The sequence below is a fragment of the Brachyistius frenatus genome, unplaced genomic scaffold, assembly GCF_029030835.1.
Source record: "Brachyistius frenatus isolate BFR_SWC_R1_liver_20210118 unplaced genomic scaffold, ASM2903083v1 Contig_165, whole genome shotgun sequence".
Taxonomy (NCBI): domain Eukaryota; kingdom Metazoa; phylum Chordata; class Actinopteri; family Embiotocidae; genus Brachyistius; species Brachyistius frenatus.
The window spans coordinates 839,512-855,440 of NW_027210764.1; the positions used below are offsets into that span (position 1 = coordinate 839,512).

Sequence of the window (15,929 nt, forward strand, 5' to 3'; positions counted from 1 at the left end):
TTTACCAAGAGAGGCCAGTTTACTTCAAGCGCTTACTGTATCTCCCTCTGTTACGCACACAAGTTAGTGTACGTGTTTTTCCTGCATCATTCTGCATGTCTGTGTTTGCATGTGGCGTTGTGTCTGTGCCGATTCACTTGACATTAAATGGGCCGCACACTTCTGCTTTGTTGGAATTGTGAATGCTGGATTTCAACGGTGTGAATGAACTCCAAATGAAGGAGCTGGCAGAGAAGCTTGTTAAGCCGTTTATCCATCATAGAAAACAGTGCCGACGGGCCTGTCTGTGATTTTATCATTGTCATGCCTGTCGCTCCAGTTTAGGCTTCAGGACTTACAAACTGTATCTGTCTCGCACACACAGCCACTCGCCCTCAAATGCTCACATGTACCTGTGCATACATTTACTGTACATATGTTCATACACAAACAGTACACAGCAGTGGAACATTGTAAATCTATACCATAATGCAAGGAAACTCTGTCTGTATGTATGTTTGTTCCTTACATATTTGAACAACTGTTCATCCCATCTGCCTCAAATTTGGTATATTCGTGCAATTTGGTCACTCGACCTGTTTTATATTAATAAACTTGAATAAACAGGCAGCTGGCGCACCGTGCAGCCACCGGGGCAGAGTCACGCAACGTAGGTGCAATTCCAGAGAGCATCGCAGCGGACATAAACAGCTCCTCTGCTGATAGTACTGGCTCAGCTCAGCTCGACTCGGTTTGTAGTGGTTTTCTATTGTCCGTGGATGGTACGTGGCACCTGGCACTATTTTAGTATCGCCTCTGTCGGGGTTCCAAGTGAGCTGAGCAGATACTGAAATGTGACGTGAAAACACTGCAGGCCACAAGCTCCCACAGAGGAAGTTCATGTCTTGTCCCTCCTAAACTGGAGCATTTTGTTGCACAGGTCAATGTTTTTCCAAACACTGAAGTTTTGCACCCATTGAGGGTTCAATGAAGCTGGTCTTGTGTCAAACTCTGCCTCCTCCCCTGCGGCCTAAAAACAAGGAACACGTGTTCAGAGCACGAAGGTCACCCTGTACATCAGAAGCAATTTTTGCCAGTGGATTGTTCTATTGTCGAAGTGAACGGTGGTTTTGTTGAGGTGAGTTTAAAAATGACAGTTTGATGCGGTGTCACTTTAGTAATGCTGCCCCCTTTAGGGGGTACTGTCTGCTGTGGAAAAAGACATCTAGTAAAGTGCCTGATGCCAAAAGCGAGTGGAGTCGAATAAAGTAGAGCAGGTACCATTAGTGGAGCTACGGCTGTAGTTGAGCGTGTCTTCACCTACGTCGGCAGCGAGCTATTCTCAAGAAGCAACACAGCCACACAATACCACACGGCAATTATACTGCCGAAACGAATATTAAACTGACTGGGGAAGCCACATAGACACTCCTAATACCGAGATATACACAAACATACTCTTGAAGATACTATTAATTATTCAATATTCAGTGACCTTTTCATTTGATCTTTTTCAAAGCCAACAACTCTTTATCGATGTAGGACAAACCAAGTGTTCCAGTAGAGGAGGCTTGCACTCATTGTGTGTGCGTCCTTGCATCTGTAGCTCCTTAAGAGACATGAGTAAAAAGAGACACTATGTATGGACGCACGCACTTGCATCCGTGTCTACAGTTGTCTGCCAAGGTTTGTGCGAGCATGCAAAGGGTTTGCATGTGCTTGCACGGGCTAATCTATCAAAACAAGTGTTTGTGATTGCCAGTGGATGGATGACCTTTGGGGCCTCTCTGGAGTCCCCTGTCACATCATGTGGTGGAGATAGAGGACACGAGGGGAAAGAGCTGACAACGAAGGCAGGGAAGACTCTTGCTGGGTGAATAACTGTGTGTGTGTGTATGTGTTTTTATTTTTTTTATTTTTTAAATCCATTGTTCCTGGAAGAGTTTTGCTGAGCGTGCTTGCTCTTTTTCCGAATTGCCCTGCTTCATATTCATGCGCTTGCACACAGTCTCACCTGGCAGCTACCCAGTACAGCCACAGTCTACTGCTATACTTTATATCAATGAACTGCTCCAATGGAGCCAAAAGAGAGTGAGTGCCCTGCTCAAGGGCACAATGCCAGTAAGTATTGAGAGAAGGCAGTGTTTACACATTCACTTTACTTGCCCAGAATTTCCCAGCTGGTCTGAGAAATTCAAAATTGCAGCCTTCTGGTCAAATGCCATTTTTCTAATCTTTAGGCTACCACCACCAATAGCTCAGTGCATACAATCTCTTGAATTTAAAATGGAATATATCCATACTTAAAAACGTCCAGTATATTCTTTCTCTGATTTATTTTTCATACTGTACTTGCAGTAACTGATTCAGTTGGTTAATGTTCCAAAGATCATGTGCTACAACCGTTATCTTAATTCAAAACACTGGCTGCCAAAATATACAGTACTTGAGCTCAACAAGATGTCAGTTACAGCCAGATTTAGTTTCTCTCCGCCAATATACACAGTGGTGCATCAGTTCATCAGTGAATTTGGAAAACGTTTTCCTATTGGTTGTTTACTACATTGCAAGATAAAGTGATTCCGCCAACTTAGAAACCCCAAGTTTGTAGATAGCTTGTGAACACCTACTTACTGGTTGTGCTTTGAGACACACACACACACACACACACACACACACACACACACACACACACACACACACACACACACACACACACACACACACACACACACACACACACACACACACACACACACACACACACACACACACACACACACGGGGCACAGAGCGCTGCAATGGCATTTAGGTAGTGACATTTTCCAAGTGACATTTTGTCTGTGGCCAAACCCATACTCACTGAGCACGAACCCAATCATGCTGTATTCTACACTTGGAGCCAACAGCCGACACTAACACATGCATGTGACCTTGCACACAGATGTGTACTGCAGGTGATGGACTTTGATAGAATTTCTAAACTAATCTAGGAATCTTAACAGACAACCTCTGGAGTAGTCCTGAGCTGAGACTCCAAGCTGTCTTGATCATCATCCTTGTCAGTCAACCATCCTTTCTTTTCCATTTACCCATGTAAAATATAGATTTTTATTCAGTCACTGGGTCTTAATTTATATCTACCCTGACATATTATTGAAATTAGAAAAAGAACAAAGTCATTATAAACCAATTGTGAAAAAATATTTTTCTGCTATTCCACCAAAATAAGAGAAAAGATCGCTGGAGACAAATGCAGCTTTCTCAGACAATATTTAATTTTAAACAAGACCCTGATTTATACATCTGTGTTTGACAGCTGCAAAACTCATTACATAAATGGCACTGTGGCCGAATGACTTCTGAGGTGGGTGATAGTATCAGACTGGCCAACATGAGAAAATAGATGGTTTAAATCCACGATTATACAGTTAACTGTTAAACAGTCCCTCCAGGAAATCGCAATCTTGCGATCGCAATAATTAACACAAATTCAAGCAAACGCCGCAATATTTGCTGAAAGTATTACGGCATAAAGTAAGTCTTTTCAGACAAAACTCACTTTATTAACACAAATAACTCTGAATTTACTATCAGTACGGCTCTCCTCTTTTTATCTCTTCACCAAAACAAACTCTGTGCACCAGAGGAAACCGGAACAAGCGGAAAAACTGGAAGTGACGGGGTTTGCGGAAAATGTGGCCTTCACAATAATGAATAATTAAATGCTTATTATCAGTGAATGTAATTACATATTACTTTATGCTACAGAAAATGTATACACATGTCAAGTTGTAAGAGACTGCACTTTGTTTTTGTGAATACAGTAGGCGTGTGTTGAATTAACGTTAATTAAACAGCATCTAAAGCTTTTATTTTGACGGCTGATGTAGTCGTTGTCTTCTATAGTACAGTCACAGATTATAGGTTCTGTAAAGCACTTTCATCACTTTAAAGATTTATTTTTGTAACTTTTAGCATCAGAGCATACAGTATGGTGGTACTAGTTTTGTTTTCATTACAAGACAGCAGGTGCCAGGTCCAGACCTTTGATGGTCTTTTCTGCTGAGCTGGGTCGGAAGAACCTGCCAGGAAATTGATTTCTTTCCTTGAGTAACTTCCACTTACAGTGAATCAGGCTGTTAGATAGTGAAGCTAACAAATGGGAGGGAAAAATCATGGATAATGCTTTGTGTGTCTCTCCCTGGTGACATTTATTCAGTCTATCAATAAATGTGGCCTCAATAAATGTCAAAGAAATAAAAGAAGCGGTTTCTTAATTTTTTAATCAATGTATATTCCCACACCATTAATCCAAGAAGTGACGCCAGGAGAAAGAAGTCTCCACAGTAAAACGACTCGATAGATGGCAGGGAAAGATAAATAAATGCAGTTATATTTTGTATTGCACTCTGGAGACTAAATTATGTTTGATGCTTTGTTAATTGCTGTAGCAAATTGCCTGTGTATGGTCAAGGTGCAAGAAAGATGTTTTGTCCACATTTGCTTCCCTCTGTGGGAATTATTAAAATAACCATACATCAGAGAGTAATGGAAAAAAGAAAAAGGATGAGTATTTACAGTGTGCACTGTGTATTAAATAACCTTCATTTTGTAATGTATACTAATTTAACCACTTATTAAAAGTTCAATTCAGTAGAACTTTAATACATCACTCTGTCAAGCATGCACCAATGACCAAACACACAGACATTCGAGATGGGCAAATTGGCTTAACCAAATGAATTTAACAAAGGCGGCTACAGAAATTTGGAGAAACTACTTGTTGGATGTATTTTCTACTCTTAGAGTTTTCACAGTGACCATTTAGAAATGTATTAAAATCGCATGAAACAAATGGCAGACTTTTATTGATTAATATTGTCCGTAAAATAGTCTTGCAAAGAGTGGCAACTTGACTGTATTTAAAGACTATAAGGACAGCCGCACCCGGCGCCACAACGTGGCATAAGGTCCCCCTCCCCCAGTTTAAATTTCATGCCTGCTTTATGAAAAAAAAAAAAAAAAAAAAATTAGGATCATTGAAGTTATGAAACACCTTTGAAGATTTCCTCATAAAATATTGAAGCTTTTCATTTGATTCTGTGTCTTTTCCCTCTTTAAACAGCATTCAAACAGGCTAAGATGTAGCGTTTCAGAACCATGGACAGCACTAGAGGTGGGCGATAAGGCCCAAAAATAATATCACAATATATCTGGGTATTTTTGCAATGATGATAGTCTTGTTGAAATGTCAAAATACTGAGTAATATTTCATTAATTTGTATAACATGCAATGTCACCAAAATAAGTGTCATCATTTTATGTCAGCATAAACATGTCAGTATGCCTTCAAATATTCCGAGAGAAGGGAGAGAAGGGAGAGAGAGGGAGGGAGAGGGAGAGACACAGAGAGGGAGGGTGAGAGATAGAGAGGGAGGGGGAGGGAGAGATTGGAGACCAAGAGAGATGATTTCATTTTGCTCACTGAGCTCTTAAATGATTTAACAAGGGAGAGATCTGACAGAGTATTGCTATGTTTGTGTGTTGAATATTTATAGCGCATATAAAACTGTTATGGGCAAGCTGTTGGCCGTCATACATCTTAGGTCTCTGTGTGTGTTTTTAAGGGAAATTAGAGTCCAAAATCGAAACGTATACAGTTACTAGTGCTTCACTGGTACGGTACCTTGACTGGGGTTTGGATAATATTTCCATTGGCAAACCATCAGCCTGGACCAAGTCTCATGCATAGCTGATTTTCAACTGTTTAGTAATGTGGCTCTTTGATTTGGCTGTCTTTGAAGCTGTTTTCCTGATTTCGTGTTTGCTTTGACCAGAGCTATTTTAATGCTGGGTTCATATTTATCAAATAACTCAGAGTCACTCCTAGGACTCCCAATTAAAGTTTGAGTAGAACTAAAAATACTCCAAATTAAGAACAGAACATGTAAAGCATTTTCTAAACTACTTTGAGCAAGAGTCAGAAATCCTCCTCTGTTAAAGAATTACATCAGTATTTACTCAACTTAAAATCTTAAAAGGAATTTAATAATAATGTAATGTTTTTCATTATTAGACTCTACATTTAACCCATTCAAAGCATGTATTTAATTTGCCTTAGTAAAATGTACTGCCAGTATAATGAGAATGAATAATTGGCCCAAAAAACTCAATTTGAATGAGCATCATTATTAAAATAAAATAATAATAATTAAAAAAAGGACACTCAACCTTCCCTGAATGTGGCAAAGGACTCTTTCGCATTTCTCCATGTACAGTTAAATGTGTTCTGGCCAATTTCTAAAACAACTAAGAAAAATCCAACACAAAACAGAAGTGGCAGGCGTTTCCTCTGTGATTTGACCCAAGTCAGTTGAGACAATGCAGACCATCAGCCGACAAATCACATTTAACAACAAAACTACTTGTCAAGTCTCCAGAGAGAATGTAAGAATGTATTCAAGCTATGACATTCATTTCTTTGTATTGCCGGGTTTTATTCACTTACTGGGGTAATGTCGCTTTATCCATAAAGTAAGACTTAAACTATTGCCAGTGGAGCAGCTTTGGGCACTTTTGTTCTAATATCATTCAGTCTTTCTTCGCCATTCCCTGTCTTTGTGAGACATTTTCTCTCATTCCCAGTGAGCTCAACTGTGAAAAGTACAGGAATAAGATAGCAATTTTAATCTTGGAGAGTGATGTTTGTGGTATTTCCAGAAGTTCTTATGTTCTCTGAGGATTGGACTTGATCCCTTTTTTTTAATGGAAAGAGATATGATTCAAAATAAACTCTAGAATTTGATTCAGATGCGACGACGTTTAGACATCTTTCTGTTTCACTGTCATAGCCTTGGCCTTAGTACATAGTATGTGGCCTCAAAAACAGGCTTGTTAAGAAAGAATTTATGTTAATCCAATTACAAATTTCTTAAAATGAAAAGGTGTTCTCAGGATTATAATTCCTGGTTCAACCTCCTCCTTTTCATGTATTTTGAACAGAGGTCATGGGAGACAGTACTGTAAATATTTAACAGAATTGAATGCTTTAATTTGCTTTTGTGCTTGATTATTTGCAGACTGATCTTGTAGTATTTAGTGTTGTGATGCCTGTGACATAATTTGGTTTATTGTGCCTATTTCTGTTTATGAGCCATAATCCCGTCAACGGAGGTGTTTATTGCTATTATCAGCACTGATGTGCTGTCCATTGTATTACTGCTGTACCCTTAATCACATTAAAGAGCACCCCTTAGGTATTGCTACTGATGTGAATTGAATTTTGTTAGAAGCAGGCTAATACAGAAAAGGCCAGCCATCTCTGTGATAGGAACTCGTAGTGTCCCTGGTGTACGACAATGATGAATCATGTGTTATGGAAAAGGGTAGGTGTTAATGAGCAGAGTCGATGCAGAATGAAGCTACGCTGAGCTGTGTCATTTTTGTTTTGGCCTAATATCACCGATGTTTACCAGATGGCTAGTCCACCTGCAAACACACACTTCCACCGACCCCTCAAGCAAGTCATTAGGGCCCGAGCACCGAGAATCGGTGCGAAAGCCCTATTGTTTTTCGTAAAGATGTGATAAGTTTGATGTCTCGCTGTGACACAGGAAGTTGATGTTTAAGGTAAAGGGATGCTTGAAACCTCACGAAACGTGTGACATACATCCGGCGTGGTGAGAAGATACATCTGATGTGTTTTGCAAGTCAGCGTGGCCAAACGGCTCGCCAGCGCCCCCTGCTGGAGACATGAAACGAGACAAAAATAGCAACTTTAAGCGGGTATACGCGGTCCCTCATGCGCTGCACGTTGGGGAGACGGCTTCGGGGATGTGGCTTCGGGGACGCGGCTTCGGGGAGGCGGCGCGCCGGAGTGCGATGGCCCGTACATCACTGCTTGCAGTTTTAATTTTCATTCTATCTCAAAGGGAAGTTGTAAGCGTTGTGGTGTATCGTGTTTCACAATGTTCCTATGATCCCTGATCCCTGTAATTATTTGCATTACAGTGTGATCACAACCTACTGTATAGAAACTGGGGAGAGACATTTGAGGCAAAACACTATTCGATATTCACTGCAAAACGCTTTAGATATTATTCAACCCCACACACACATACACATGCACTGAGAGACTCACTAACACTGTAAACTCAACAAAAGCCATCAAACTTTCAACAAAGCTGATGAGAAGTGTATATTTAGCTGTCACCTTTGAGATGAAGGCCATTGTTTGCTCTGTACATCTGACATCAAACTTACTTTGTATGGTTGATCTGTAGATGGACCATCTGCTTGATATTTTGCTCTCAGATGACTGTGCATAGCTGTGGTATACATATGATATACTATCTTTCCCATTTTTAATTTTTAATTTTGAAAGGACTGTTTGATAGCTGGAGTCTTTGCATTTTCTGCTCATGTAATCTCATGGTGCCACACTTTTCTCAACACCTGTTAGTACAACTTCTCCGTTTTCTTTTGCTGCCTCGTGACAATTGGCATTACCACCACCTTCTGGCACGAGTAACATGCTACTAGCACGCACCAGTCGAAATAAGAAAGTCATTTTCAAGACAAAATGATGTCACATATGCTATTTTGTATTTAACAATGAATTGAAAATTATGACCCATCCCTAATGGAAACAATGGGCAAACCTAAGAAAATACAATCAAAGTTGCAATTGATGGGAGTTATCCTCATAGCACAACTTAATCTGTCTCCATTCACACAGTAAAGCCTAGAACCCAGTCTTTGTTGTCACAAAGGCAGACATATAAGAACATACATGCACATATGTCCCATGCCCTTTTTTGGAGAATCAGACACACAATACTCGCATTGTTTGAGAAAAAGTCATAAACACGATCAGGCTATTCTAGTAGTCTGCTTTCCTGTCTTCTTTTTTTCTACATACACGTACCTTCAGTGGATCAGGCATCCGTCCTTTGGCCATCACCTCATGGGGTGTTCATCACCAGAGATTTCTCAGTCCCTTTTGTCTTCCTTCCTCCCGCTCTGCCTCTACTATCGTTCCTCTCCTTCTTCCCTGATGCTCCCCTACTGGTGTTTCACACTCATTAAAGTGACAGACAAGCAAAGGGATTAGAGAGAAGCAGAAATGAATCTCCCCTAAATTTGAGCCATACCTTGGCTACATAAACCACAGCTCTAAGTTTCGAGAGGAGGAACAAGGGTGATTGCTACTGTGTGGAGAATTTTAATATGCGTAGGAGTGACAGAGGAGAGGAGAGTGACCTTTTTACCAGCTCTCATTCATACTTTCCTTTCACACTCCTTCATTCCCTCATCTCATTGGAGAATTTTTCATTACTTTTTGCTGATTGAAGAAAGGAAGTAAACAAATAAAAGAGAGAAATGAGTTACTTTTCAGAGAAGGTCATTGCTCTATTTGATTGCCTTTGGTCTCCCATCTAAAAACAGCACTGTTAATATGCCCACAGGCCACTTTGTAATGCTTGGACCTTATCTGTAGTCGATCACACGCAGTGTCTTTATGGCGTGCTGGAAGATTTAGCTTAAACTGAGACCCAACTTGTACTGACAGCAGTCATGACAGCTCCTCCAAACAGAATCTGATGAGAATATAGATCCAGTGTGTCAACATGTGAAGTTGATATTTCACCTAAAAGGACTGAAATACAAATGGAAATGACAAAGAACAGTGTGCATCCTTTTTACTGATGTAGAAAACCACATTCTGAAAGCCTCTTAGGAGTTTCAGTGCGAGCAGCTTGTTTGGTTGTTCTGTAGCTCGGTGATGTTATTTAAAGAAAAGCTAGTTCGCTGGGTTTGGTATTGGATAATGTGATGCTTTCTGGATCCTTGAGGGGGATTTCCTTTTTCCCTTGCCCTCCTCCACAGAGAGGTCAGACATCACCTTCACAGTGGGCTTCTGGAGCTATCAGGGTTTATTACCTTGGAGTGGAGTGGATTTTATATGAACTCGACAGATATACGGATGCCATTGCATATCTGTGTGTACATGAATTTGTACGTGTAATAAATGCACATAATTTAACTGTCTAATACCGTCTTATTTCCCCCACTTTTTCTCTATTTGAACACACCGCTGCTAGTTGGTGTTATAAAAAGCAAAATTTGAAAGGGCACAAAGCTGGAACCAAATTTGTGTTACTATGGAGCTCTGAATTAGCATAAATTACCTAATGAAATATTCTTGAAAATAAAATGACTGAATGCTGAAGTGAGACTGAAACGGAGGAAATCAAGTGAATATTGCTTACAAAGAAATGTGAAAAACGCATCATTTTCCTCCAGGGTTTGTTAAACTGTTTTGTCTGTCTGTTGTTGACTTTGGCACCTGGGGAGTACTAAAAATCATTGTCAGATCAAACCACTGGAGAAATACTGCCAGCATGTTTCCAGAACTGTCCCAGGTAATCTTTTTTGTGACCTTACAGTGACCTGTTTGAAGCACAAAGTGTGTCGTGGCTGCCACCGTTCATTCGTTAAGTTAAAAAAAAAAAAATAATGTCAACATGTATTTTGTGCACATAAAGGGGGGAATTCTGGTGCTTGCTGTCTGTTTTTGAGTGATCACATTATTGGTTTTGTCTTTCTTATCATTAATTAGTATCAGCATCCACAAACAGAAACACTTCTGATGAGCCCATCCTCCGCTTTTTGTAGGATAATGAATACATTCGGATACACCTAGAACAGTCCAGGTATGTGAAAGGGCATGGACTGTGTGTGGGAGGAGTCAGGACCTAATTTATAATGCCAAGGTGTGTATGGGGTTCTTCAGTTGCCATAGAGACCTTTGTGGCTGACTGCAGCTGCTGCTTTCTGTCTCCTGTTTATTCCAAAGAGGGAGGCGGTGACAAATGTACGCGCAACACATGCACAACGTAATGCTATTCTACGTCTTCTGACAGACACACTCAGACAAAGCACAAGGAGAGCCTGAAACTGCCAACTCATCAGTTTTGGATCTGTTGAACTGTGGTCCATTTACAGATCAAGGTAATATAATCTCCATACAAAACAACATGTTTGGTTATTAGGTTACAACTTGTGGAATATGCAGAGCATCAGAGTTTTTAACACATGTTGAACATGCAGAATAGCCGGTATGAGAAATCTTAATTTCCTTTAATGTGAATGTTGATAAGATCACGTTGTTAAGTTTATAATGATCTTAGCTGCATCCAGCATCAGCATTATTTCACTATTCTTAGAAGGATGACATTCAGGTAACATTTTAAAGCGTGATGGAGACAATAAATGTTGTCCAGCAGAGAGACAACTTGGTTATCTTGTAATGTATTGCAGGGGAAAAAAGTGCTTGTCTCCAAATTTACTGCATCCATTTAAATATAATATCCAAGTACTAAGGCTTTTAGCAGCCGTGTGGCACAGATACTTACAAGACATGGCTTTCTGTCTTTGGGTGTTTTGATACTTCCCATAATTCACACCTCTCTTACAGTTCATTTTTGCGAGCCAAATTCAATTACTTGTCGACACTCCTTTTTTGCATTCTTACATTTACATTATATTTGTCATACTCACTCTATTGCAGTAAACGCACAGCTTATTCAGACTGTTGTTAAAAATGTTTTCCCTCCATCTGTAGGTTTTATGTTGGTGTTCAATTTACTGCCCTTCATGATTTTCAGTTGATGGTTTTGTAAGGTGTTGTTAAACGGACAGATGTTTTCTCAGCTAAAAATATAATTCAACATAAATTCTTCTCAAAAACATTACAGAGACTTTCTGATGTTAAGTTTCTGGTCATTTTTAAGACTTCTTAAGTGTAGTAATTATCACAGTGACAAAATGTTGGCCTAGCTTTTCGCCCCATGTTTTACAGCAACTCTTTTGCTTATAAATGTGGTGTTTTTCACAACACAGTAGTGTCTGTTGGTACTTGCAATGCAGTACAATACAAAGAGCAAGGTGTAGGTCTTCAAATCACATAAACCTTTTTTTTGTTTTTTGTTTAAAGAAGCTCTATAGGGGATGTCATAGCATCCATAATTATAGTCAAAGCCAAAAGTGAAGCACAGAACTCATAAACAAAAGCTCCTTTGATTTGAATGTGAAAGCTTCATGTGTGCTCTTTTATACATATAGTTTCAATTTATCAAAAGAGACATTAGTAGTTTGATAAGTCACTTAAACTCACTCATTTTATAGAAATGCTGGCACTATCCCTTAGCTGATTCACAAAAGTGTAAGTCTTTTTTTTAGTTACAATCCATCCCCAAAGGCATTATTAATCATTACTTATCAATAACACACTACGTCCTAAGGCAAAAGGGATGTGAATGAATAAAACCTACGGAAAATGGTTATGCATAATTTAACAAATTTCTCCCTGATACAGAACTGGCCTAACAGGTTTCCCATCTGTTTTAACATTCAGGCAACACCATGTTACCTTAGAAGGCATTTAAGATACTTTAGCATTGAGGCATTATATATCATCAATTAGCATAATGCTACTTTAGGTGCAGGGATTTGCATTTTTACATCCTGAGGATTTAAACTGGCTTCAGCTGTGGCAAACAAGGTGACAAAGCGGTCGGCTGTTGGGAGCAGAGCTTTGAAGCAAAGAACCTCGCTGTAAAACAAAGCTGTAATTTAGAATTACAGGTCCAGGGGGTTTAATAGACCTTGCTCAAATTCCCAGTGTTACTCGCTTTGCAAATCACAGGGGTGGATGAACCTGTTACTTTGTTGTTCACGTGTGAGATTTATCTTGTCGCAGTTAGAACAAGGGGAATTTAGGGAGGAGTTGCTGACAGGAAGCAAAGCAAATAATGGAGTGAATGGAGAGAAGACAGAGCAAAGTGTGAATGGCTCATGATCTCATGGCACAAGATATTCTTGCTAACAATTTGCATGTGAACTTGCAGGGTACCATCGACATTAATACACCAGTTAATATGTTGTAATTCTTTACAGATAAAGGAATTTCCATTTGAGATCAGTGTACTACTTCTACATAGAATGTGTGTCCGGGGCTTGCTTTCGGCACTTAAGTGAATGTGTGTATATGTGTTTGAGAGAGAGACAGGAAGAGAGAAGAGGGAGAAAGCAATAATATATAACTGTGTGTATGAGAGGAAGACGGGGAAAGAAAGAATGTGTATATTTATGAGTAAGCTGCTGCTGGAAGCATGCATGAAAAAGGGGTGAGGGAGATGAATTGCATTGTGCTCTGTGGTGTTGGGGAGGAGATGGGATTGAGGTTGGAAACTTGAGATAGCGACTGGGGATCAACTCATTCAGAGCTTCAAATGGCTTTGAGAAAACCAATCAAACCAGCATACACTCTCTCTACATCTCGCTCTCACACACACACACACACACACACACACACTTTTTCTTGGTCTTGCACACACATGCACTCAGTAATCATACAAAATATCTTTAGTGGTGGTGGTGGTGGGGGGGGGGGGGGTCCACTGGACTATTGATCTGCTTCCATGTGGCTGCGATTAACTTGATTGCAACACACAAGCACAGACATACATACACATACTGACACAGTGATTTGAAATCTCATTTGTCCGTCTCAGCTAGATGACTGATGGAGCTGCTATCTACTATCAGAAAGCTACTTAAATAGTTAATGTATCAGTAGACACACACATGCAGACACAAAGAGGTTCATTCAGGGATACTTAGCCTCCCTCCAACTTCTACCAGTCTTAAAACGAGCACCTTCAAACTCTGAGTGTTGTAAAATCATCTTCATTTGTCGACTTACAGCAGAATTGTTTATTTGAAGAAAAAACAAAAAAGAATGCAGATGATGCCCTGCTAAATCTGTCTGATCCCATGAAAACAATAACGTATTACAAGATTATAGATCCGTTTGGTGTTTTATTCAGGGTATCTAATAAATGTTGACAAAACTTAAGCCATGGATATTGGTTGTCGAATTATCCAATCAGGGAAAATTCAGAGTGGGTTTCAGTGACCCACATGGGCGATTAAATATTTTGGAATATATATACACCCCACATCATATACTGGAAACCTATATACCCATATTTACATTCATCGGACGAATAGAAAGTGTCTGGATGAATGTTCTGTCGAGGTTGCTATGTCTGTTTCAAATGTATACTAAAATTCTAAAAAAACACGTTTAATTTGTTAGATAGGTTGAGATCAAGATTTTTCTGGCTGGGAAAGAGATCTCAAATTTGACTTAAAATACTAGCGCTCCCTAAATTTGAGGGTGGGCCAAATTTAATGTATTACTTCTGAGCATCCCAGTTTAAACCATTGACAGCTTGGATTTGTGATCGTACTGAGATAAAGTGGCTGAACATTGAGACAATTTCAAAATTACCATCCCTAGATGCCTCTGTAAAATAAATTCAAATGAGTGAATGGACAAGAGTAACTGTATTTATGGCAAAAGAGAGACTTTTTGAAATATGCCCAAATTAGTTACATCTCTGTTAAGTTTAGGTTGTTGTTGTGTTTGTTGTTTTCCTGATGTGAAAGAGACATCAGATGGCAGAGGGGGAGGAGAATGCCAACTGGATAGTTGGCCAATGGCAGGCTCATGGTTATTATAGTCTACATCTAGGGAGTCAGACTACCTCAAATGTGCCTTTCTTTATAAAATTGGAGAATTCAGACTGTAAATTATTTTGTCTGTGAACAACTTGTGTCACCCATTTCTGCTTTTTAAGATTATGTCACTTTTCAAATTTTTACGTACACTTTCTGAACCAAACAGGTCATCTGGGAATAACGAATACATTTCATGAATTCCACAAATATCTTCCTTCCACAGAATCACAATTTGTAACCCGGTTTCAGGAGTCCTCTTCAACTTCTCTGGTGACATGCGCCACAAGCACCACAAAGCAGCTAGGATTAAAGGGCTTTCTTGCTCACATTTTCAGAGCATTTTCAACCAATCACTGCTTCACACCTTTTCTCACCTGTCAATCATAGTTGTGTTAATGGTTCATTTGAACTATTGCGAAGCTGTCTACCAGCTCGAAGCTGTTTCCATGACCTGCAGCTGACAATGCTTCACTTCTCCCTTGACAAGTCAGCTGCAGTCCCAAAGCAGATTATTATTCCCACCGAAACACTTTTAAAGTAAAAGGTTACGATGACATCTTAAAAATATCTATGGTTTAAACTTCTGTAATACCACAGTGCACTCCCACTAATGACCAGTCAGCTGAAAAAAAGAAGAAATCATTTTTCGAGTTTTGAAAACTGTGAATTAAAGATGGGCACTCAGGCATTATTTACAACGTTTTAGCAGTACGTTTCCCAAGAAACGGGTTCTCTCTCTTTCTCTCTTGTGTTGGTAACACACTATTTGTTTTTCTCTGTAGGAGCTTCAGTTCGAGCGTCTTACCAGGGAACTTGAGGCTGAGCGTCAGATTGTTGCCACCCAGCTGGAGAGATGCAAGCTGGGATCAGAGGCGGGCAGCATGAGCAGCATCAGGTAACATGGAAACCCTGTGTTTCTACGTGTGTGTGTGTGTGTGTGTGTGTGTGTGTGTATGTGGGGGGTGGGGATGCTATCAGGTAACGCATTGTCTCCATCTTTTTTGTGTGGTGGTTGGTTTTTGTGTCGGTGGAAAAGACGCAGTTGTGTGTGTGTGTGTGTGTGTGTGTGTGTGTGTGTGTGTGTGTGTGTGTGTGTGTGTGTGTGTGTGTGTGTGTGTGTGTGTGTGTGTGTGTGTGTGTGTCTTAAACACTGTCAGATAAAATGTAAATGTGTGTTTGTGGGAGTTTTTGTGGTCATATCCTCACATTTTACAGATTGAGTGTGGCACACAAGTATGCATCTTTAGGTCAGTATACAAGTGTGTTTTTCTATCATGATTGAAAAGGCTCTTGGTCCCTCATGACACTATGCTTGACTACACCATTATATATCTCCACTTCACACACACACACACACA

The 15,929-nt window shown here is 39.8% G+C and overlaps 1 protein-coding gene across 1 annotated transcript in view; it reads left to right on the forward strand.

The window, feature by feature from the left end:
- The window catches only part of LOC138631770 (catenin delta-2-like), a gene marked incomplete at its 3' end in the record, with an annotated part of 78,148 nt that extends 62,682 nt beyond the window's left edge, over window positions 1–15,466 (forward strand). The window contains exon 3 of the mRNA XM_069716932.1: window positions 15,354–15,466. Within this exon, the coding sequence (XP_069573033.1) occupies window positions 15,354–15,466 (113 nt within the window). The remainder of the gene's footprint in view (window positions 1–15,353) is intronic.
- Window positions 15,467–15,929: the final 463 nt, after the last annotated feature.